The sequence below is a fragment of the Cheilinus undulatus genome, linkage group 7, assembly GCF_018320785.1.
Source record: "Cheilinus undulatus linkage group 7, ASM1832078v1, whole genome shotgun sequence".
Classification (NCBI taxonomy): domain Eukaryota; kingdom Metazoa; phylum Chordata; class Actinopteri; order Labriformes; family Labridae; genus Cheilinus; species Cheilinus undulatus.
The window spans coordinates 1,526,230-1,552,057 of NC_054871.1; the positions used below are offsets into that span (position 1 = coordinate 1,526,230).

General features: G+C 42.5%; 1 protein-coding gene across 3 annotated transcripts in view; it reads right to left on the reverse strand.

Moving 5' to 3' along the window:
- Positions 1-25,064, reverse strand: part of frem1b (Fras1 related extracellular matrix 1b) — a 77,608-nt gene extending 52,544 nt beyond the window's left edge. For 2 of the 3 annotated variants that reach the window (XM_041790536.1, XM_041790539.1), the window contains exons 1-8: positions 24,836-25,064; positions 17,194-17,528; positions 15,227-15,321; positions 14,416-14,675; positions 12,156-12,355; positions 11,368-11,691; positions 9,528-9,636; positions 9,305-9,436 (exon numbers count right to left, since the gene is read on the reverse strand). In XM_041790536.1, the coding sequence (XP_041646470.1) occupies positions 9,305-9,436; positions 9,528-9,636; positions 11,368-11,691; positions 12,156-12,355; positions 14,416-14,675; positions 15,227-15,321; positions 17,194-17,412 (1,339 nt within the window). In that variant the 5' untranslated portion in view covers positions 17,413-17,528; positions 24,836-25,064. Of the gene's footprint in view, positions 1-9,304; positions 9,437-9,527; positions 9,637-11,367; positions 11,692-12,155; positions 12,356-14,415; positions 14,676-15,226; positions 15,322-17,193; positions 17,529-22,361; positions 22,418-24,835 lie in introns of all 3 variants that reach the window. The other variant, XM_041790537.1, reaches the window with a different exon arrangement.
- Between the last annotated feature and the right edge of the window lie 764 nt (positions 25,065-25,828).

Genomic DNA, 25,828 nt, shown 5'->3' on the forward strand with positions numbered 1-25,828 from the left:
ATGATTGCCACTATTAACCCCTCTTTACCACTTTTTATGTCCTTTTTAACCACATTTCACTGTTTGATATGACCGTTTTTGCCAGTTTAACCCATTTCAGCCAATTTCTGCTTCAGTAAACCCTTCTATGCCTGTTTATAGCAATTTTTCATCCTATTTAAGCAAATTTCCACCATTTTTGCCACTTTAAATCCATTTCAGACACTTTTTAATCCTCTTTTACCACTTCATACGCCCGTTTTGGCCAATTTTGGTGATTTTTTTTCCCACTGTCTACATTTTTTTTACACCTCAAACCTTTTTTGCTACTTTTAAAATCCAATTTCACCACCTTATTTTTTTTGTTTTTCCATTATTAACCCATTTTAATTCTGTTTTTAAGAAAAGGCATTTAGATTTTTAAGAGGACTACTTAAAACACAAATGAATAAAAATTATATTTGTTGCTTTGATAAGAGTGATTATTATTCAGGTTAAATATAAAATACCACAGCTTAATTTTACAATGGACCGTGGTTTTGCTGGCCCCCTTTGTCCCCCCTTATGGGCGGCCCTGTCTGCACTGCACATGTGCATGGCTGTGTTCAGCCACCTTCAGTACCGTGGGGTCCCTGGCACCTTTATCTGGGGGTCGTGGGCTGAAAAGGTTGAAAAGCCCTGGTTTAGGAGCAGAGGAACAGGATTTTATCTGCAGATTTAAACCATTACAAGCAGAAATATTTGCATTCTGACCTCTGAACATTTACACCTTGTTTTGTTATTGAATCATCTTTTAAATAAAGCTTTAACCTGAATAAATGGCGATTACTTCTCCATATAAACACGGAGTGAGTGAGCGAGTGAGCGGAGTTGGACCAACATGACAAACTTCTCTGTCCTACATTAATGAAACGCCGCTCGTGTCCATCTGTCGGCGCTCAGCTGCTGGCTGCCCTTCATCACTCTCTACATCATGCTAACACTAACAGCGCCGCCTCACATGATGGCGGCCTACCGGCGGACATGTGTTGTTGTCAGAGGAGTCGGTTCTGTTTCCAGCCAAAGCTTCGCACTTTGATTCAATTACCGTCTCCGACACGTGCACGCCTTTTTTCCCTCTCTCCCATTGTCACTTGGAAATAACAAGTTTCTCTTAGCGCCTGGAGGCACCTCGGCGTGGCGTTGGCTCGGGTTTGTGCTGTGAACACCGGTGGGGTAAAACGTGGCGTCCTTCCCGGTGGCCGCCCGGTTGCCAGGACGGGGGCTTCCTGTCTCCCTGCGCGTTGCCAGAGCGACAGAAGGGCAAGGTCAGCAGACAGATTGAGAGACGAGCGGTCGCGAGCCCGAACCTCATTAGCAACTTTACCGAGGGAAACCGGAAACCGGTCCAACTGATGGAAACAACTTGGTAATTGGGCCCAAAGGTGGCGTTGGGCAACAGGCCCATAAAGGGAGCGATGGGATGGGACGACTGTGTGCCAGAGGGACAGGCAGCCTTCCATTTGGCTGAAGGCGTTGGACGGAGCCTGCGGTGACTGTCCCCACGCTGCAGCTCGTCGCCCCCGAGTCGCAGCGCGGAGGGTCAGCGGCGCTCTCCTCAGAGACGCTTGACTCCAGCAGAGGAGCCGCTACAGGCCTCCTACGTCTGTGTGAGGGAGAGCGGAGCCAAACTTTTGTCAGCTTTGTTCCCTCTCTGCACGAGCGACACACAAACACGACTCCAAACAGACCAGATAAAACGATGGCGGAGCAGGTGCTGCTGCCCAACGCGGTGGAAATCTGCCCAGTGGGACAAAAGTTTCTACAACCATCCAACTACTGTACGGCCACCACAAACACGGCGTTGGTCTGTGTGGATGTGGGAAAAAGGAGTAAACAGAAGAGAGAGGGGAGAGGAAGGATGAGAGAGAGATCTGCCTCTGCTCTGCTCCAACAAACACAGTGAGAGGACGGCACTGACAGAAAAACAACACGTATGAATGAATAAGAGAACTGAAAACTCTAGAGCAGTGTTACTCAACCCTGCTCAACCAAAGACACGAACTGTAGGAAAATACATTTACAGGAGACACAATCTAGGTGGTGAACGGTGGCAAAGGAGGGTTAAAGCGGCAACAAAAATACGTCAAGGGTGGAAAAAAATGGCCAAAAAGCAGCAGAAATTGGTGAAAAGGGGGAAAAATGAGGAGAAAAAAAGGGCAAAGTGACAAGAAAATTTTTTACAGGTGGCAAAAAACGGTGAGAAAACAGTGGTATTTGATGGCAAAAGGCAGCTTAAATGGGTGAAAAGTGCCATGATAAACAAAGCAATCATTACAAAACAATACTGTCTAAAACGGTGTTACTCAACCAAAGAACCAGACTGTTGAAAAATATATTTGCACAAGCCACAATCTAAGAGGTTAAAGGGGGAATTAAAATAAGTTAAAGGTGGCAAAAATGGTCTAAAAGTGGCAAAAACATGGCATTAAATGTGTGAAAATTGGCTAAAATGGGCAAAAATTAGAAAAAAGGTGGGAAAAATGGGCAAAAAGTGGCTTTTAACAGCAAAATGATTAAATGAGAAGTGGCAAAGGGGGGCAAGAAAATGTAGAAAGCAGGAAAAAGTGTCAAAAATGGGCTTAAAGAGGCAAAAAGAAGAGGCAAAAATGGGCTAAAAGTGGCAAAAAGAAGAGGCAAAAATGGGCTAAAAGTGGCAAAAAGAAGAGGCAAAAATGGGCTAAAAGTGGCAAAAAGAAGAGGCAAAAAATGGGCGGCCCACTGAGCGCGACTTCCTGTCAGCTAGCATCCTGGTTGACAGAAACGTCTGCCTGTCGAGCTCTCTGTCAATCAGATGATCTAAACAATTATCACATTTTGGGTGAATACTTTTCATTATTTATTTCAAATGTGCGTTAATGTCTGGCTCTAACAGTGAAGTCAGTCTCTATATCGCAGCCAGCCACTAGGGGGCGCCTGAGATATTTCAGCAGAACATTTCTGGGGCTCTCGTCCATCTCTGGGTTTGATACTGACACTGTGTAGAGATATGTGGAAAAGCAGGAAAATGACACTCTCAACACTCCCAACACAGTTTTATCACTTTATTACATTTTTCACCCTTTTTATGATCACTTTTATCCCATTTTTGCCCTTTTCTCCCCCTTTTCTTCGCCACTTTTTGGGATTTTTGTTCACTTTGATTGAGTTTTTGCACTTTTTAAATGTTCCCCCACTTTTCCATGCCACTTTTTTTGCCATTTTTTTTTTACTGATTTTTGCCACTTTTTTCAATTTTTGTACTTGTCCACATATTTTTGACCCTTTGGGGGATTTTTTGCCACTTTTATCCCGTTATTGCCCATTGCTCTTTTTTTGTTTTTTTTCTTTTTACACTGTTTGATCATACAGATTTGCACTTTCCCCCATCTCTCCTTTTTGTCAGTTTTTGCTGCTTTTCCCTTTTCCTTTTTTTTTTTTGCCACATTTGCTCATTTAGGCCTCTCTGCCCATCTCTGCGTGGTATTTTGCTTCTTTTTGCAGCCCCATATTTTCCACTTCCTTTACAATGAACCACGGTTTTACTGACCTCCATGGGCCCCTGAAAACTCTCCCCTTCACCCCCCCTTATGTTGGCCTTGCCAACAGCATGCATACTGCCACCTGCTGTACCAGACAGAGAACATCAGCTAGCGCTTAGGAACAGAGCGATGTGACTGATGTGAAAGCAGACCAGCAGAAGAGAGGGCAGCGGGAGAAATCCTGCTTGGACACGGTACAAAATAATCACGGCTAACATAAAAACACCCTTCATTAGGACGAGAGGACCTTCACTAAGTTTGCCCTTAACCAAGAGCATTAAAACGAGTAAACACAGATTTCCTCAGTGAAGCCCACAGTGAGGGGCTTCTGCAGGTCAGGATTAAAGTCTTTTATAAAAAACTGATTTAAAGGCAGTGTGTTAAAAATTCAGCTCTTAACGGCACAGACGAGCTGAAACGAGCCAAAGGAACAGATAAAACAGCCCTCCTCTCCATACGTCTAAAGCAGCCATGAAAGGTTAACTCCTGCCTGAACCCCTCGGGGCCCGCGCTCTCCTGCCACCTCCTCCTCCCCCCTCGCTGCCCCCTCCGAGCTGGTAGCATGAAAACCTGTTTGGGGACAGTGCATCTGCTCCCTGTGCAAGACGGCATGAAATGGCATAAGTCCCTCCAATCTGCTAGTCCCCGCTCGGCGTCCGAGACAAAGAGGCCGACTCTCCCGGCGCTCTGGGCTGGAAGGGACAGACGTGGACGGAGAGAGGGAGGCGGCAGCGGCAGCCTCCGCTGCTGCCACGGCCCCTGGCGAGGTGGCCGCGGCCCCATTTTACACCTGATTAGGAAACACATGCAGGGCCACTAGACATATGCTTCCCCAGCCACACCGCGGTCCCAGGCGGACGGCGACACATGGAGGAAAAAGGGCGGAAAAGGCCAGACCACGTTCTCTGGGAAATCCCAGGGCGGCGTGTGACTGAATACCAGCACGGATTAAAGGAGCGTAAAGTGAAAGCATGGCGGAGCGTTTGAAGGCAAACTAGCTGATGATAACGGGTTTTTATTTCCTCATCAGTCATTCTGCAATAAATATGGAAATTATGGAGAGTTGGAAAACAAGACGGGAAGCCAACATACTTTTAAAAGACTCAAGATCAGTCCGCATCACTCATGATTCAGGCCGTATGTGATCCACAGAATGATGGGAACTAGATCATCATGGCTGCTGTTAAATCCCTGCACAGTCTCCATGATGGGACCCAAAGCCTCACTGAGGAAAAGATGCTGGGTTTTAGAGCATTTATCAGCTCTGCATGCTGAACTAGAAAAGCACTCACAGACCTCTGCCATCAGCCCTATCTCCCAATAGTGAAGAATCCTTTAAAAAATCTTCAGTATGACCCAGACTTTGTGACTGGAGTAAGTTCAGTCATCTAATTTGCATATTCTGACATCACCAGGCGGTCTCCACCACCATTGGCTGTGCTTTTTCTCCCACGGCTTCTACCACGTCTCTACCTCCGCAGTGTTTGTCATTCCCGATCTCCATCACTATTCATGCTGTTTTGAACACCCCACAGCATTCGCCGATTACTCCCTCCCTGGTGGGGTGGAAACATGTTGAGGTTAAGCATTGGTTTCACTACGGGTGGACTGTCATGGTGGAAGCATTGCCCGCTGGTGCCAACAGATGCACTGACAGTCTCACCCATGGTCTCACTGGACGACTGGAAGTCATGGCAGAGGGTGAATATTCCTCTATTCCTCCCAGCATTGTGAGTATTCTCACTAAAGTTCGCTGTCTTTCTCTCTGTTACACTTCGACTCGTCTCCTTGACCGGGCGTGTGTCTTTCAAACTCTATAAACTCCAAAACTTTGAATAGAAACACACCCAAAAATGCTGCTGGGATTGAAGTTACTCATGTCCGCCATCTCTTGGTGTAAAGTGGTAACAGCGCAGACCTCCGCCATTAGCCCTATCTCCTAATAGTACAGAATCCTTTAAAACATTCCTGGATCCAGACGGTGATCCGGATCACTCCCAAAATCTAATCAGTTCTTCCTTATGCCATTTCTGACATTTCCCGAAAATTTCATCAAAATCCATCCACAACTTTTTGAGTTATGTTGCTAACAAACAAACAAACCCTCCCGATCACATAACCTCCTCGGTGGAGGTAATAATCAGAACCACAGGATTAAAAACTAACAAACTCTGCAGGTCTTTATCCTGTCTGCCACATGAGGTCTGATCCATTCCTCTAACTCTCTCTCCTTCTGTCCCTCCCTTTCTTATAGCAGTGCTCATATTTCACCCTCTGAGGCTGGAGACGCTCCAGCTGTTTTAGTTTGCACTCCTGTAAGCATCCAGCTGCATCACAAGCGTTATTGTAGATCAGTGTTACTCAACGCTGCTCAACCAAATTGTTGAACAATACCTTAACAAGAGTCACAATCTAAGTGGTGAAAAGTGGCAATAAAAATAAGTTAAAGCTGGCAAAATGGGAGAAAAAGCTGCAAAAAAGTGGCCAAAAATGAGTGAACTGGGGTAAAATAGGCAGAAAACGGCAAAAACTGAAAAATGACAAAAAATGTGGAGAAAAAGTGGCGGAAATGGGTAAGACATGACAAAAAATTACTTACAAGTGGCAATAATGGTTAATAAAAAAAAGAAAACAGCAAAAAAAAAAAAAAAAAAAAAAAAAAGAGTGAAAAGTGACTCAAATTGGCAAAAAGCAGCAAAAAGGTGGGGGATGTTATGCCCCGTCTAGGGGTGGCCAGGACACAACATGAAGATGACCCAAATCACTCATCTCTCAAATTGCCACAACAACTTAAGTTCAAGGTTTTTAACAAAATTATAATTTATTTTCACAAATTCAAAAAGGTTCACAATAAGAAAGGACTCTGGATACCTCAGGGTGAAATTAAGAGAGCGAAGGAAGGGGGAGACGTTTAAATTAAACCACTAACAACATAGATCAATCTCCCTGGTTAACTACTACACAAAGATAAGCTAATAAATTTCACCCCTACCTTACCGTATTACTTAAAGACTATTTAAGTCATCAATCTATGGAGTTTGGCTACGATGATGCTGCGGCCCGTTGAAAGATGAATGAGATGGGTTTTCCCCCTGCGCCGTGGTGATGTCACTTCTCCTCCTTTAATCGAAGACGAGCTCCTCAGCGGCCTACCAGCTGCACCCAGATCAGCCAATCATCAACCGGCGATGGCGCACCTAATTGACCAGATAGTTGTCTCACACATGCTCCAGGCACAACCACATTAAAGAAAATAGATACAGCGGTCGTAACAGAAAAATGAGTGAAAAGTAACTAAAACTGGCAAAACGCAGCAAAAAGGTGGGGGAAAATGAGTGGAAAATAACTAACATTGGGAAAAAGTTGGGTGGAAAATGAGTGGAAAAATTACTAAAATTGGCAAAAAGCAGCAAAAAGGTGGGGGAAAATGAGTGGAAAATAACTAACATTGGGAAAAAGTTGGGTGGAAAATGAGTGGAAAAATTACTAAAATTGGCAAAAAGCAGCAAAAAGGTGGGGGAAAATGAGTGGAAAATAACTAACATTGGGAAAAAGTTGGGTGGAAAATGAGTGGAAAAATTACTAAAATTGGCAAAAAGCAGCAAAAAGGAGGGGGAAAATGAGTGGAAAATGACTAAAATTGGCAAAAAGCAGCAAAAAGGTGGGGGAAAATGAGTGGAAAATGACTAAAATTGGCAAAAAGCAGCAAAAAGGAGGGGGAAATGAGTGGAAAATGACTAAAATTGGCACAAAGCAGCAAAAAGTTGGGGCAAAATGAGTGAAAAGTGACTACAATTGGCAAAAAGGTGGGGGAAATGAGAAAAAAGTGACTAAAATTGGCCAAAAGCAGCAAAAAGGTGGGGGAAAATGGGTGGAAAATAAGTAAAATTGGCAAAAAGGTGGGGGAAATGAGTGAAAAGTGACAAAAATTGGCAAAAAGCAGCAAAAAGGTGGGGGGGGATGGGATAAAGTGACATGTAATGGCAAGAGGCACCTCAAATGGGCAAAAGGTGGCAAAAAAGGGAAAATATGCAATTTGTGAAAAGCAAGGTAAAGGGCAAACAGGGTAAAAAGTGCAAAAAATTGCAAATAAGGGCAGTGGAAATATACAGACAAGAAATAAAGGTTGATAACTAAAGCCTGCTGTTTAAGTGTGGGAAAAAATTGCAATGGATAATTTCTGAGCTCAATGTTTCCGTTTTTTAAGGTTTTCTGGGGGAATTATACTTTAAATTTAGACATAAAAGAGCCAGAAATAATCACAAAAGAGCCACACGTTGAGTATCACTGTTGTAGATACATTCTCCGGCCACTTTATTAGGTACACCTTGCAGGTTGGACCCTCTTTTGCCTTCAGAACTGCCTTAATTCTTCATGGCATAGCTTCAACAGGGTGTTGGAAACCTCCTGACAGATTTTGGTCCATATTGACATGACAGCATCACACAGTAGCTGCAAATTCGTCGTCTGCACAGTCATGATATGAGCCTCCTGTTCCATCATCCCAAAGCTGCTCTACTGGACTGAGATCTGGTGATGGTGGAGGGCACTGGAGTACAGTGGACTCACTGTCATGTTTGAGATGATTTGAGCTTGCATTACCATCAGAAGAAGGTACACTGTGGTCATAACGGGATGGACATGGTCAGCAGTACTCTGTTAGGCTGTGGGGTTTAGACCAGACTCAGGTGGTACTCAGGGGTCCAAAGTGTGCCAAGAAAATATCCTCCACACCCTTACACCATCCCCAGCCTGAACCATTGATGCATGGCAGGATGGATCCATGCTTTCAAATTCTGACCCTACCTTCTGAATGTCTCAGCTGAAATCCAGACGCATCAGACCAGGCGACGTTTTTACACTTTTATACTGTTTCTGCTCTTTTTCCACCTATTTTTGACACTTTTGGTAATTTTTTTTACCACTTTATCCAATTTTTGCAACTTTTTTCCTGCTTTGTGCCACTTCAAGCTAATATTTGCAGTTCCCCCCATTATCTCCAATTATACCACTGTTTGCTGTTTTTGCCCATTTTCATTTTTGCAGCCTTTTCCCATGGGTCACCACTAAATGTTTATTGTTACCACATTTTTTAGACATTTTTTGCACATTTATGCCATTTTTTCTGCTTGTTGCCCATTATGAAGTATTTTTGCTGCTTTTTTGCCCATTTTTGTCACCTCTAGCCCATATTTGGCAGCCCTTTCCCCATGTGTCACCACTTAGTGTTCATTGTTGCCACTTTTTGGCCGTTTTTTTGCCCATTTATGAAGCGTGTTTTCTGCTTTTTGCCTATTTTTTGCAGCCTTTTCCCAATGTGTCACCACTTATTGTTCATTTTTGACACTTTTTTGCCACTCTTTGCCCATTCATATTTTTTCTGCTTTTTGCTCATTTATGAAGCGTGTTTTCTGCTTTTGGTCCATTTATTCCACCTCTTGCCCATATTTTGCTGCCTTTTCCCCATGAGTCACCACCTGTTGTTCATTGAGCTGCATCTAATCAGGAATGTGCAGAGGTAATCTGTCATGTTGTTTTGCTTCTATCCAGCTGTTTTTGTTTTTTAAACTCACATTTTCAGCATAGCAGAAGGAGCTGAAGTAGTTTAGAAACTCAAGATTTTTTTGCCCAAAACATCAAATTCTCAGTAACACAGGAACGATGTAAGTCAGTGCTAATCAGCACTTATTCAGAACCAGAACCTAAAACAAAGATACCGGGTGTTATCAGTCTGAACCGCCCCGAAAAGTGACACCTGAGCTCACCTCTGACACTGAGACGTCCATGGAGAGGTCCGTCCACGGCCACCAGGAACACGGCGTTGATGTTGTCGTTGTCGACTATCTGTAGCTCCCCCCACGTGATCGGTCTGGACTGACCCTCCAGCAGGTCCAAGCCTGACACAGAGGTCAGATGTTAGATTTCATCAGGTTATTCTGGAGGACGAAGAGATCCATGCAAACATGTAGCAGCTGAGTATTTCCATACCCATGTTCCAGGAGACTCTGGGTGCGTTGGTCTCAGTCGCCCTGATGGAGATGTGGACCATGATGGGTGGACTGGTCATAAAGGAGCTGTCTATCGCCTGGAACTCCATCTATAAGGCAACAACAGAGGAAGTACTTTAAATGAAGCAAAACAAGTAATCAGCTCAAACTCCTACGAGATACAGCAACAGAACAGCAGCTCCAGACTGGGTGATGTAGCAGTCGACCTACCTGCACACCTCTACCTGTATGTTTGTTATTATTTAGCTGCGTATTGTGTTTGCTTATGATGCTGTCAATGTGTGTCACAGAGGTGGTGAGAGTGGTCTTTGTAGTTTTAAAATACAGCCCTAGTTTCAATAAAGTTGGGACATTTTGTAAGATGTAAACAAAAACAGAAGATTGTCAGATCTCATAAACCAAATTTGGTTCACAATAGTAAATAAATATATCAGATGTTAAAACTGAGACATTTTATCATTTAATGAAAAAATTTGCTCAATTTGAATTTCATGCATGAGTCAAAAAAGTAGTTGCCCATTTTCCCATCTTTTATTCTGCTGATTTGTGCCCATTTTAGTCATTTTTCACCCATTTTTTGTCACATTTTTGCCACATTTTGACCATTTTTGCCACCTGTAACTCATTTTTAGCCACTTCTCACCCATTTTTGTCACTTTCTGCCCTTTTGTGCCAATTTTCTCACAGTGTTAGACACTTTAATTCCATTTTTGCCATTTCTTTTTGTCACTCTTTACCGATTTTTGACACTTTTATCCTGCATTTAGCAATTTAATGCCTCTTTTTGCCAATTTTCCACCCTTTCTGCTGATTTGTGCCCATTTTAGTCACTTTTCACTCATTTTTGCCACATTTTTGCCACCTGTAACTCATTTTTAGCCCCCCCCCCAATTTTGTCACTTTCTGCCCTTTTGTGCCACTTTTCTCACAGTGATAGCCGCTTTAAGCCCATTTTTGCCACTTCTTTTTGTTACCTTTTACCAATTTTTGAAACTTTTATCTTGCTCTTTGCAATTAAATACCTATTTTTGCCCATTGTCCACAGCTTTCTGCTGATTTGTGCCCATTTTAGTGTCTTTTCACTTATTTTTTGCCACATTTTTGCCACTTTTTGGGGATTTTCGCCACCTGTAACTCATTTTTTGACACTTCTTTTTGTCACTTTGTCACACTTTTATCCTGCTTTTTGCGATTTTTTGCCCGTTGTTGCCAGTTCTTGCCCATTTAAACTACCTTTAGCAATTAAATGCCACTTTTCACCCATTTTTTTTTTTTTTTTTTTGGCCATTTTACTTTTTTGCTGATTTTTAGTCACATTTCACTCATCTTTTCCATGCTTTTGCAACTTTTGGACCATTTTTTCCTCCTCTATCTCATGTTTTGGTCACTTCCTACCCATTATTGGCACTTTGTGTAGTACCAAAAGAAAAATTCCAGCAAAGAAGACCCAGGACTGTTGAGCCACTAAAATTCTACATCAGGCAAGAATGGGACAACATTCCTCTCCCATCAACTGCTCTCCTCACTTCCCAGATGTTTACAGACTGTTGTTAAAAGAAGGGGGGATGCTACACAGTGGTAAACATGGTCCTGTCCCTACTTTTTTGAGATGTGGTAAAATGTCTCATGTTGTTTTTGTTCTATTGTGAATCAAATATGCGTTTATGTGATTTCACAATCACTCACTTCTGTTTTTTAAAGTGTCCCAACTTTTTTGGAGGTTGAAACTTTATTAGTACAAAAAAATAAAGAAATTCGGTGGTTAAAGCATTATAAGACTTTTTAAAATTTTTAATCAAACCCCACCTCCCCTTCTTTACCTCATAATTCCTGCGCTGTGATTGGCTGCTGTTGGGCGGCTGATAGGCCACCTTCATCTCGTGGAGGTCCACCCAGGTGAAGGAGGTGATGGGCTTGGTGTGGTCGTCCAGGTGGGTGATGTAGCCCTCTGCAGGTGGGACGGTCACGTTGAAGACAAGCCTCTCCTGCGGCGTCTCGTGGTCTTTGGCGTCCAGGGCGGCGGTGGTGAGCGGGGTCAGGATGAACTGGTCCACCTCTAAAATGAAGGAGGCCATGAAGGCGGCTTGGGGCGGCTGGTTCTGCATCGCACCTTGGATCAGGACCGGCAGCCATATCGACTCGGCCTGGGAAAAGAGAAGTAGAAAAGTTGAGCTTGTCCTCCCTGGTTTAACTTTTACAAATGTTCCTGTTTTTGGACGCACACGTATGTTGTAACACGTCATATCACACTTGGAAATCAACACATGCTGCAACATCTTCACTGCCACATGTGGCGTAGGAGCGACGCCCTGGAACAATTATATGTGTTAGAGATGACAGATCTCTGCTCATGTGCTAACAAGGAAGAAAAGAAAGGTTTCACACAGTTGAAGCCTTTAAAACCATTAAAACTTCCTCTTCCACATCCACGCAGTAAATAAGCGTGGGATGGCACCTTCTGGCTGCCAATAAACTTCCCATTGCTTCTGAAGCCAATATCACCAGGAAAACTTCCACACATCTGACTTTTTATCTACATTTTCTGACTCCTGCTCCCATCCCAGTTTCCGTCATCTCTCCTAAACTAACTCCCGGATGTTGCCCGTACCTCCAGCAGCGCCCTGGTGGCCTTCTCCCTCAGTTCCACCCTGATGGGGATGTAGTCGATCTCAGGTGACGGCGGGCTGAGGTGCTGGTACTTCAGACCGGAGCTCAGAAAGTCCTGACAGCTGGTTTTGAGAAAGCGAACCTCTTTGGTGTGATGGAGACAGGGTTTGTTCCCCGGGCAGATCGCCGCCGTCTCTCTGCCTGGAGGAGGAAGACGGCGGTCAGACGGATAAATAGAGGACAAAAACACAATTAAAACAGCATAAATACACAGAAAATATCGCTGTGGGACGTTAAGTTTGAATATATTTATCATGTTTTAGTAGTTTTTAATTTCACTGTAACTGCTGAAATAATCTTTCAAAGTTTATTTTTCTCATCTATCCGCTTTGATTTTTAGATTATTTTGTGTTCCTGCCTTTATTTTGATGGGGCAACTTCCTGTTATTGTGTCCAATTACAAACTCAGGCTCTCTGAGAGTCTAGTCAAAACAAAAGACTCAGATGTCTCCGATCATCAGACTAATATTAATATTCAAAAAAGATAACCTAAGGTTAATATTATAATCAGGTTTCTTTAGTGATGATTTCATTTATTTGGTTTGAAAATCCATCCAAACCTTCCAGTGTGAAAAAAATCACTGCCCACTAAACCTAATAACTGGTTGTTTTTGATAACTGTGGAGGAATGTTGTCCCATTCTTCTCTGTTGAATAGTTTTCATTCAGCCACATTGGAGGGTTTTCCTGCATTAATGGCCTGTTTAAGGTCATGCCACAGCATCTCAGTCAGATCTAAGTCCAGACTTTGACTAGACCACTCCAGAACCTTCATTTAGTCTTTAGTCCATTCAGAGGTGCACTTGCTGGTGTGTTTGGGATCATGGTCCTGCTCCATAACACAAGTGTGCTTGATGTTGAGGTCAGGAACTGATGACCGGACATTCTCCTTCAGAATTATCTGCTAGAGAGCAGAATTCATGGTTCTAGTGGTCCAGGTCCTGGTCCAGACCATCACACTACCACCACCATGTTTGACTGTTGGTATGAGGGAATGTCATCCTTTGATGATGATGATGTCATCCTTTGAAGATGATGTCACCTTTTAAAGATGATGTCATCCTTTCTATGTTATGTTATCCTTTGATGATGATGTCATCCTCCATAATATATAGAGGGCTTCAAAGGATGATCTCATCAAAGGATAATGATGGAACAGAACAGAACATTTATGAATCATCAGAAATGTAAGGAATATTTGATTTTTCCTTATCAGTATGGGCTTTTTTCCATTTATGCTGAATAGCTGGCCAGGGTTGCTAACATTTTTAAAAGTGGGTGAAACTGTTGAGGGTTACAGTTCCTGAAAGTTCCTCCTCTGTCTGGTCAGTCTTCAGAATATTTTCCCAGAAGTCTTGGGGATCATCAGGATGTTTTTAGTCAAATGTGAGACGAGTCTTTGTGTTCTTCTTGGTCAGCCGTGGGTTTGACCTAGGAACTCCCCCATGATGTCACTCATGTCCTCATGAGTCAGTGAGGCCTGCAGGTCTTTAGATGTTGCTCTGGGTTCTTCTCCTGGATGAGTCATCCATGTTCTCTTGGAGTCATGTTGGTAGGCCGGCCACTCCTGGGAAGGTTCACCACTGTTCACAGTTTTCCCCTCTTGTAGGTAATGGCTCTCAGTGTGGTTGTCTGGAGTCCCAAAGCCTCAGAAATGTCTCTGTAACCCTTTCAGACTGATAGATGTCAGTGACTTTGTTTCTCGTCTGGTCTTCTTTAGATGGTTCCATGATGTACTGGAGATCTTGTAGGCTCCCTCTCTTTGTCAGACAGGTTCTAGGATCCAGCAGGTCTGGCAGTAATCAGGTGTGGAGAGTCAAACTGAACTCAGCTTTACTAAAGATGTGGTTAATCACAGTTAGTTCACGATTTAACAAGGGGGGTGATGACTTTTTCACATAGGTACCATTCTTTTTGTAGCTAGAAATGAAAATGGCAGTGGACTGATGTGTAAATAAATTTTGTGGAGTTTCTGTTTGGTTTCTAAAAAAACAACAACAAGCAACAAGAGGAAGTGGGCACAGGGACTGGAGAGCTGTTGGAGATCCCAGAAAGATCTGATGCCTTTGCAACTTGTTTTCCAGATTTAAAAGCCACATGTGTTTAAAAATGATACAAAGATTTAATAATTAAGCTTTGCAAACATATATTCCATGTAAACTCAGCTGTGGCATGTTTAAGCGATATTGTGACGTAACGTACCCTTCCTCTGCGTGGAGTCTTCCTCTCTCACCAGCTGACCCAGAGCGGGGACGCCGCTGTCGGCCGCCATCAGCCTGACGATACAGATCAGGTCACCGGCGGTCCAGATGTTCAGGACGGAGCTGTCGATGGCGTTTGATAAACCGTAGAACTGAGGAACCACCAGCGGGGCGCTGCCCAGCTCCACCACACCAGACCCAGAGTCCACCACCCGCACCGGCAGGACCACCGTCTCCACCTGAGTGTCTGAGGACGTGAACCTGGGCAAATACAGCGCTAATGGTCAGTTTAACTGCCGCTCATGTGTCCATATCTCCACACAGCGCTGGAGCTGGTTGATGGAGGACATCTACCCCAATGAGGAGTCTACCTCCTTTAGTCTCCTCCACCCCAGCCTCCTCTTTTATAGCATAAAGCTTGTTGCACCCTCAGATTCAGATTCATGCTATGGATTAAGTGCTCTGGAAATTTTTTTTTTAGAATATAAATTGTCATAAATGTAACTCTTATCTAACACAGGCAGCTTCTTTTGAGCAGAGCCTTCTCCACCATGTTAAACTGTCGATCCATTTAACAATAAAATGGTTACATGTATGATGAGAGTGCTCCTGCCAAATCAGGGGTCAAAACATCTCAATTCATCTTAAAAAGGCGTCCTTTTGTGTCCTGGCAGTGATTTTGTTTTTGATTGTGACAGAAAATAACAACGAGGTAAAAAAAAAAAATCTTTGTTTTTAGGTTTACAGCCTGTAAGAGAGAAATCAAGACTAGACCTAATGAGGATGCTAAGACTTAGCCGATGCTAACTGACCTGTAGACTCTCAGCATCACCGTGTCCTCGTTCAGCACAGGACTCCCACTGTGGACGTATTTCACCTCGTCCTCCAGGAAGCTGCAGTCAAACACCTGCAGACAACAATTGTTGTTGCTAAGGATAAATAAAATCAGTTTCATCTGGAACACAGGTGTCAAACACAAGGCCCGGGGACCAAATCCGGCCTGTGGAACGAATATATCCGGCCCGCAAGATCCTATCATATTTGTGTTATAACTGGTTCACCAGTATGAGGTCTGCAGATTTCCTCCATCTTCAACTTGATTATTTTAAATATCCTTGTTAAACCATAAAAATCTGAAAAAGTAAAGAAATTTCATAAAAACTCAAAATGTGGGGAAAAAAAATCAAGGCGATTTATTTCATATTTTCAATTTTGCATCTGAAGATTACGACTCAAACATATGATTCTGACTTTTCATTTCATTCTTTGACCTTTTCAACTCAGAATTTGGACTTCATATGTCACATTTTTATCTTTTAGATTCACAATTTTATATTTTAAGTCATATTTTGACCTTTTCAACTCCTTACTTTGGCTTTCCAATCCCATATTTTAACTTTTAAAAACTTGAATTTAATTTTTATCTCATATTTTGACATTTTGAATGAATAGTTTTTACTTTTTCTGTATCATATTTTGACCTTTTACACTTTTGAATTGAAGTCATATTTTTTAACTTTTTAAGTCATCATTTTGAATTCTAGCTCATATTTTGACATTTTCAACTCCTAATTTTGGCTTTTTAATCCCATATTTGACCTATCAGACTCACAACTTAAAATTTAAAGTTATATTTTGACTTTTCAAACTCATGATTTCAACTTTTCCCTCATATATTTGCTCTTTAAAAACATTATTTTTCTATTTTTTATATCCTGTTCTGATTTTTCGAACTAATAAATTAGATTTTTTATCTGAGATTTGAGCCTTTAAACTTATCTTTTTTACTTTTTTGAATTTCCAAATGATTTGTCATCAGTGCTGTTTATTTCATATTCTATTACTGGTGAAGATGAGGTTGACAGTTGTGGTTTAATGTTGACCCTGTTAGGCCTTCAGGTTAGACCTGAATCCAGGATCCAGCCCCTGCTGTGACGGAGTCTGACACCCCTGATCTAGAGTGTGCACATCTCAACATTTCTTAGAACACTTGGAAAAAAGCAGCAGGCTGTTAACCCTTACCCCTGTCTGCAGGCAAGAAACCTCACTAACACTGACCACATGTCCCAAATTAACCAAGACCGTCCCAATCTCAGCCTTCAAATCTCAAGAAAAATCTATAAAACACTAATGTGTCCCATTTTTGAACAAGGCACCATGCCTGAAAGACTTTTCCTGTCTTCACAGCTCTTTCAGAAAGTCTTCAGACCTCTTCCACTAGATTCAGCCTGATGCTGTCGTCCTTTAAATTCATTTGTCTCTCATTAACTTCCTCTCAGTGCCCCAGCATGACAGAGAGTAAACAGAGAACTCTAGAATTTTCAGTCAGTCAGAGGGACCATCAGGTTCTTGGTCTCCTCTCTCACTAAGGTCCTTCTCCCCCGATGGTGACCAGCTCTAGAAGAGTCCTGGTTGGTCGAGGCCGCTGTTCTCTTGGGAACCTTCAGAGCAGCAGAAATGTTTCTGTACCCTTCCCCAGATCTGTGCCTGTCAACAATCCTGTCTCCTCTGACCTTTGACCCTTGGTTTCTGCTCTGCTATCATTGTCAGCTGTGAGGCCTTCTACAGAGAGGTGTGAGCCTTTAGAATCAGGTGGATTTAGCACAGGTGGACTCCAGTCAAGGTGTAGTGTCTCAGCAGAGACATGGAGGAACCTGAGCTACATTTACAGAGTCGTTCAGAGGCTCTGAATACTGATGTCAGTGTGATATTTCAGTTTTTTTTCAGACAGCTCACAGCATACTGCTTTAAATCTCTACCTCCAGGTGTGCATCCTCACCTGCGGAGTCAGCCTGCCGACCCTCTGTGTGACGGGTTCGTTCATCACCACCTCCACCTTACAGTCCACGCCAGCGCCCACGCTGATCTTCAGCTCCTTCTCTGTGACGAACACCGACCCGCCTCTGGAGACCTCCACGCCAGAGTTGACCACGACCAGACTCCCCCTGCAGACGGGCGCCACCACCAGCAGCAGCACCAGCAGGCCGACGGCAGCCATGTTGAATCAGCCGGGTCGCCTTCTTTCACAGTCTCAGACAGGAGGGATGTGGAGGCCTTAGTGATTCCATTCAGACTGCAGCCACCCACATCTTCTGATTCTGGTGTTCCTACAACCTGCAGGAGGAGGGAGAAAACGGAGCCATATTTATGAGAATATACCAGAGCAGGGGTGTCAAACTCAAGGCGCGGGGGCCAAATCCGGCCAGTGGTGCAGTTATACCCGGCCCACCAGATCATATTTGTATTCTAACTGGCCCACCAGTATGAGGTCTGCAGATTTCCTCCAGTACAAAAATGTAAACTTAACCTCGATGATTTGATACTCCAGACGAGTCATAAAGATTATAAATAATAAAGAGCAGAAATAGTTTGATTAAAAGTCAGGAACGTGGAAAAGAAATGTCATTTCATTCCATATTTTCAAAGTCGCATCTCAAAATTATGACTCAAAGTTATGGTTTTCACCTTTTGTCTTGTATTTTGACCTTTGAGAGTAACAGTTTCAAATTTGAAGTAAAAGTTTGATCTTTTAAACTCATCATTTTTTATTTTATCTCACATTTTCACCATTAAAACTCATTATTTTGAATTTTGTCTCCTATTCTGACTTTTTCATCGCATAATTTTGACTTTTTCTCTTGTATTTTGACCTTTTAGCTCAACAATGTTTAATTTTGAACAATATTTTGACTTTCAAATCTCATGATATGGAATTGTATCTCATATTTTGAGCTTTTCATCTCATAATTTGGAATTTTTCTCTTGTATTTTGACCTTTTAGCTCAACAATGTTTAATTTTGAACAATATTTTGACTTTCAAATCTCATGATTTTGAATATAATCTCCATATTTTGACCTTTAAAACTCATGATTTTTACTTTTTTCTTACATTTTGACCTTTTTATCTCATAATTTTGACTATTTCTCTTCTATTTTGACCTTTTAGATCAACAATTTTGAATAGTTTTGACTGTCAAAACTCATATTTTTTTTTCTCACATTTTGACATTTTTAAGTCCTAACTTTGACTTTTATATCTTATTTTGACTTTTAAAACTAATGATTAAGAATTTTATCTCATTTTTGACATTGGAAACTCATGATTTGCAATTTTATCTAATTTTTTGACCTTTTAAAAACACAATTTTAAATTTTAACCCATATTTGACCTTTTCAACTCATGATTTTGACTTTTTTTCTCATATTTTCACAATCAAAAATCAACTTTCTATCTCATATATTTGCCTTTTGAATACATTATTTTGACTGTAAATGTCAGGTTTTTACCTTTTGACTTTTTCATCTCAGATTTTGAACCTTTAGACAAGGTTGACATTTCATGTTAAATCTTGACCCTGTTCGGTCCTAAGGTTAGACCCAAAGTCAGAATCTGGCCCCTGCTGTGACTGAGTTTGACACCCCTGTACTAGAGCTACTGCCTGGTGTTAAATGTCTCTCTACCAACAACCACACATTTGTCCACCAGACAATTGTCCTGTACTTTTCCCTCCAAAGCCTGACTCTGATGATGTTGAATCTTGAAAATACTTACATCCCAAAAAGCTCCAAACCCCCTTCAGCATCGCCGTCCACCTAAAACCACTCGGCTGCTCAGCTCTAACTCTCTACAACTGAACTTATCCAACACCAAAACTCCTCTAAATCCCCCAAAACCCTTTAAAAAACACTTCCCAGCATGCAGCTGGTTGGCCAGGCTTCTGCCCCCTCCGCTCCACACTCTCAGGCGGAACTCACTTTCACCCTCCATTTCACTTCAAACCAAAGCCCACTGCGGGAAACAAGGGGTTAATCTGCATGACCCCGCAGAGGTGCTGGAAATGGCATGGGATGGGTGAAGAGGGGGGAGGCAGGAGGGGGGAGGTGTTTTCAGGATCAAAGAAGGGCACCAACTGGAGCTGGCGTGTCACTTCCCATCGAGGCAGACGAGCGTCGGTTCGTTAGCTCGCGGTTTGAGCTGGAGGAGTGTGACGCTCTGCTGCAGCGCTGAGGAAACCTCACATGGAGCAGAAGTACTGACAACACGCCCAGGTCTCTGAAAACTGAGAGAACGCCATTAGGAGGCAGGTTTTTGATTTGGATTAGGGTTTAAAACCTGCATCTGGGCCTGTAAGCACAAACGTGTATGTGCTTTACACTTCAAGAAATGTCATTAATTAGATGTTGCTGAGCTTTAATCTTACAAAGCAGATGGATTAGACAGATTCCATGTTTTCTCTCAGGTCCTCTGTATTGACAAGGTCATTTGCAAAGTTGTCCCACCAACCAGAACCAGGCCTCTTCTAACCTTGCAAAGCAGATGGATATGCCTGTTTCCTTGTTTCTCACTGGTGTATCCATCTTTAAAGCTCCCATCTGAACCGGTTTGGGCCCGGTTAGAAAGTGACAGGACCAATCAGTGACGAGGAGCAGTGACGTTAACAAGCAGCAACAAGAGGCCAGTGCAAATATGGAGAAAGACATTAGTGTGGATGCTGCTAAAGCGCCAGTTTTATCAGAACTTGGCGACATTTCTTCATTTAAAGAAGAACAAAGAACAGCAGTGAGTTGTTTTCTTTTCAAAAACCACAAAAGTCGTGTACTGACATGTCTATAGTCGCCATGGTTCACAGTATGCAGCTATGGCACACCTTGGTCGCGGCTACGTTACGTGTTTTGTTGCTCTGATTGGCCCGTAAAGATGTGACAGACAGAACGTTTATCCAATCAACCTACAAGTTGTTACTCAAAGGCTCTATCCTTTCCTAAATGCCTTCTATGGAAGGTTAACCAGATGGATGTGTGAAACAAATCCATCTGGCATGCCAGGTTAGGTCTGATCCAAAACCAGCACAAACATCAGGGGCAAAGTTTGCATCTGTGATGTTTTGTATAAAACAGCAGTGACCTCTGACATCATCTGCAAAGGCAGAGGACGGAAAATTTTATAATCTTCAAAGGATGACATCATCTTCAAAGGCAAGTATGGAATGGTTTTTAACTTTAAAGGATGACATCATCTTCAAAGGAAAGTATGGAATGGTATTTAACCTTAAAGGATGACATCATCTTCAAAGGCAGGGGATGGAATGTCATATAAACTTTAAAGAATGACATCATCTTCAAAGGCAAGTATGGAATGGTATTTAACCTTAAAGGATGACATCATCTTCAAAGGCAGTGGACAGAATGTCCTATAAACTTTAAAGAAGGACATCATCTTCAAAGGCAAGTATGGAATGTTTTTGACTTTAAAGGATGACATCATGTTCAAAGGCAGTCGACGGAGTGTCATATAAACTTTAAGAGATTACATCATGTTCTAAAGGTAGAGGCTGGAATGTTAAAGAAGCTTTAAAGGATGAGCCAGAGAACGGAATGTCGGTGAAGCGGGGGATGTTGTGGAAAAAGAGGATGAAACTGACTCATCACTTTTCCACAGACTGCCAACAAAGGATGGCTAGGGAAAGATTGATGATATAAATGAGTTTCTATAATGACAGATAGATGAAGTATGCAGAACTTTTTTATAACTTGTTTGTTTTGGTTTGAAGACAGATATGAGTTATGCATAAGCAGTGACAACAAACAGGAGAAGAGGTTCACAGTGTGATGCTAAGAGACTTTTGCACATAAACTGAAACATAATTTCGAACAGATCTTCATCCTGTCCGGAGTTTTACAAAAGTGGTATTTAGAGTGACTTGAAAAGCTGTTTGCATGTGAATGAAAGGCCAAAGCACAGAGAAAAACCTCTGTTTTCACACATGTGGACTGGGCCTTACCTGCAGAGCTGATGGACTTGTTGTCCTGTCTCTGCAGAGATGATATAAACTACAGGCTGAAGCGGGACGTTTGTTAAATACTCCGAACTACAGGCTGAAGCAGGATGTTTGTTAAATACTCCAAACTACAGGCTGAAGCAGGACGTTTGTTAAATACTCCGAACTACAGGCTGAAGCAGGACGTTTGTTAAATACTCCTAACTACAGGCTGAAGCAGGACGTTTGTTAAATACTCCAAACTACAGGCTGAAGCAGGACGTTTGTTAAATACTCCAAACCATAGGCTGAAGCAGGACGTTTGTTAAATACTCCAAACCATAGGCTGAAGCAGGACGTTTGTTAAATACTCCAAACCATAGGCTGAAGCAGGACGTTTGTTAAATACTCCAAACTACAGGCTGAAGCAGGACGTTTGTTAATTACTCCAAACCATAGGCTGAAGCAGGACGTTTGTTAAATACTCCACTACAGGCTGAAGCGGGACGTTTGTTAAATACTCCACTACAGGCTGAAGCGGGACGTTTGTTAAATACTCCAAACTACAGGCTGAAGCAGGACGTTTGTTAAATACTCCACTACAGGCTGAAGCGGGACGTTTGTTAAATACTCCAAACCATAGGCTGAAGCAGGAAGTTAAATACTCCAAACCATAGGCTGAAGCAGGATGTTTGTTAAATACTCCAAACCATAGGCTGAAGCAGGACGTTTGTTAAATACGACACCAGCTGCAGAGATTTCTGGAAATGACTCAGATCCTCTGAATGAGAAACACAGGCTGCAGCTCTGAGGAGAACAGCCTCTTTTCTGAATGAAACATGATAATTAAGTTCAGATCCGACCACAGTCAGACCTACGCAGGTCTTTGAAGACGGGTGCTGACAGTCTGCTGGTCTGTAGCTGCTAGCTGAGCCTACATTTCGAACCTCTACAGTAGATTTCATCAGGAGCAGACCTGCTTTCCAGTGTTTCCTTAAGCACATTCAACACTATAAGATACTGAAAACCTCTATGACACTAAATCTATCAGAGACCATCCGGTTGTTTGCAGTTACACTGATCAGCAACACTGTAGGAAAGTTAGTCAGTTAAAGCTCTAGGTGGCGCTGCAGTTATCATCAGAACTTTTCTTCATTTACCACATTTACCACAGGTGAACTGCTTTACCTGGAGAGGAGATGATCCAGATCACTGATGACTTAGTCTTGAAAGGATGACATCATCTACAAAGGCAAGTATGGAATGTTTTTTTTTAACTTTAAAGGATGACAACATCTAAAAAAGCAAGTATAGAATGTTATATAATCTTTAAAGGATGACATCATCTTCAAAGGCAATTATGGAGTGGTTTTTGACTTTAAGGGACAGCATCATCTCTAAAGGGCAGTGGACGGAATGTTATTATATCTTGAAAGAATGACATCACCTTCAAAGGCAAGTGTGGAATGGTATTTACCTTTAAAGGATGACACCATCCACAAAGGCAAGTATAGAATTTTTTTATCTTTAAAGGATTACATCATCTAAAAAAGAATGTATGGAATGTTATATAATCTTGAAAGGATGAATCATCTTCAAAGGTGGTGGATGGAATGTCATATAAACTTTAAAGAATGACATCATCTTCAAAGGGAAGTACGGAATGTTTTTTAACTTTAAAGGATTACATCATCTTTATAAGCAATGGATGAGATTTTTATAAAATTTAAGAGATTACATCATGTTTAAAGGCAGAGGCTGGAATGTTAAAGAAGCTTTAAAGGATGAGCAAGTACAAAAGCAAGTGTGGAATGTTGGTGAAGTGGGTGATGTTGGGGAAAAAGAGGAGGAAAGTGGCTCATCACTTTTCCAAAGATTGCCAACAAAGGATGCTAGGGAAAGACTGATGATGTAAATATGTTTAGAGTCTAGAGGAGTGTAGGACTGAGACCAGAGTCTAGAGGAGTGTAGGACTGAGACCAAGGTCTAGAGGAGTCTAGGACTGAGACCAGAGTCTAGAGGAGTGTAGGACTGAGACCAAGGTCTAGAGGAGTCTAGGACTGAGACCAAAGTCTAGAGGAGTCTAGAACTGAGACCAGGGTCTAGAGGAGTCTAGGACTGAGACCAGGGTCTAGAGGAGTGTAGGACTGAGACCAAGGTCTAGAGGAGTCTAGGACTGAGACCAAAGTCTAGAGGAGTCTAGAACTGAGACCAGGGTCTAGAGGAGTCTAGGACTGAGACCAGGGTCTAGGACTGAGACCAAAGTCTAGAGGAGTCTAGAGGAGTCTAGGACTGAGACCAGAGTCTAGAGGAGTGTAGGACTGAGACCAGAGTCTAGAGGAGTCTAGAGGAGTCTAGGACTAAGACCAGAGTCTAGAGGAGTGTAGGACTGAGACCAGAGTCTAGCTGAGCCTCTCTGAGCCTCCCTCATTGTTTTTGATGGAATCACTGATATATTATAAAGGTAATAAAACTTGTGGGGTAGGAGACCTGGCCATGATGTGCGGTTCATGAATGAGCCTCTTCTACAAACCAGCTCTTTAATATGAACAGACAGAATGTTCCTCCAATCACCTTCAGATAATTTTTTTAAAAAGTCCCACCCTTCCCAAATGCTTCTCTAGGAGCTTTTCCAGATGACTGTGAAATATCCCAGCTGGAGATTTCTGAAACAGTCTTTCTGGTGTGTCAGGTTAACAAGATCGCAGGAGAAACTCTGTGTTAATGTACGAACAGCAACAGTAGATTATTTCACCTTTGTGGGGTTGGTTTATCATCATTATTACAGTATTTCAGGATGTGTAGTTTCATGTAAAATTCTGTACTTTTCCTCCGCAACAGTTAACTTTGCTTAGCTCTGTGATGCTCTGACTGACCTTTGACCTGTAGCTCGTCCTACAGGATGATATAATGTTGATACAGTGATGATTTACTGTCATTAACTGCCTAATGTGAAACTACCCTTATAGACTACCAGTCACTATTAAACATACATGTTACAGACAGACAGTCTGAAATCCCTGACTTTTTAGCATGCACGCTGAAATGAAAATCAAGCCATCATGCAGCAGCTATGCAGCCGCCACACACCCAGTCTGAAACAGCCATAAATGAGTGCATCTACACCTGTTTCTTTAGCTTGCAGAATCATCTTCATTTATAATGCAGGTGTGCAGGGATGTCTCTTTGCTTGTAAATCATAATCATGTCAGATACATGACTCTTACCTATAGCCTTGGACAACTGTAGCTTCTACTGAGAGTTTTTCTGCCTGTACCTGGTTTAATCTTTCATTAAATTGCTTTATGTGTCTGTGCAATGACTAATTTGTCTATCAGGTGACTTTTCCTGCCTACAAAGTGAGTAGAGATGCAGCAGGTAGCAGCTACAGCGCTGCAGGGTCTAAGAAGAGCAGAGAAAGTTTCCACTGAGCTCCTGCCGCTCTAATCACATCCCCAGTTGTAAAACTGAAGGGACACTTCCATGAATGTGTGTTTACGAGTGTGGGAGTGTTTCACGTTAGAAAAGAGAGAAGAATGAGGGTCAAAGAGAGGAAATCCCTTAACTTCACTCTAATCTGAGCTTCCTTTCAGTGCCCAGGCCTGTTAGGAGACGACACCAGAGAGCAACAGCCGAGTGTGTGAAGTTGGGTTGGCACCTACCTCCGCTTTTTGGAGCTTCTCTCTTCGTCTTCTTCACCTTCTGCACACGCTCAGAGGAAGAGGAATGCTGTCAAACAGACGCACACTCTTCACACCATCGCCACCTCCCCCCTTGTTCCACAGCTCGCCGTCACCCCGAGACGTCTGGCATCCAACAAGCAAGAGAAAAGAGAGAAAGAGGGGGTAAACTGTGAGATAGGAGGAACAAAGGGTGAGAGAGTTTCCTCTGAGTCTGTCCTGAAGCCAAAACCAGAGAGAGAGAGAGAGAGAGGGCGAGAGAGCAGACAGGAAATGTGCTGTGAGGTTTCCAGGACTTTGATTTTTACAGCCCCCCGCCTTTCTGCCTCCAACTTTGCCTTCATTTCTCTCTCTGTGATGCAGAAACAAAAACAGACCTTTAACTCTTCACAGGCTGCCTCACCTGGCCTCCAGCTACGGTGGCCGGGAGGTGTCAGACTAGTTGCACATCCAAAATGCTTTGAAAAATGGAAAAGCTGAACAGTGTTAATGGAAATATACATGCAAAAGCAAAGTTTATGTCAGGATTTCAATGCAGGTTGTTTAACCACTGCGTCTCTTATTCTCAAACATTAATGGGAGGGATGCTCCAGTTTCTCTCTCTTCCTCTGATCAGCTGCAGACACAGGTGATATACGACTCTCTCAGTCATGAACAGCTTGCTACAGATCTAAAAAATGTTAATATACAGTTGCAGTCAAAATTATTCAACTACCACTGCAAATTGAATTAGAGCTGAGATGGCTCAACACATTTAATGCTTTAAATCAGGGGTGTCAAACTCAAGGCCTGGGGGCCAAATCTGGCCCGCGGTACAGTCACACCCGGCCTGCAAGATCATATACTCTTATTATTACTGGCCCTAAAATATGAGGTCTGCAGATTTACTTCAGTATAAAAATGTAAACTTAACCTTGATGATATAAAAAATCCTTAAGTCAAAAAAATGTGAAAAAATAAAGAGTTAAAATAACT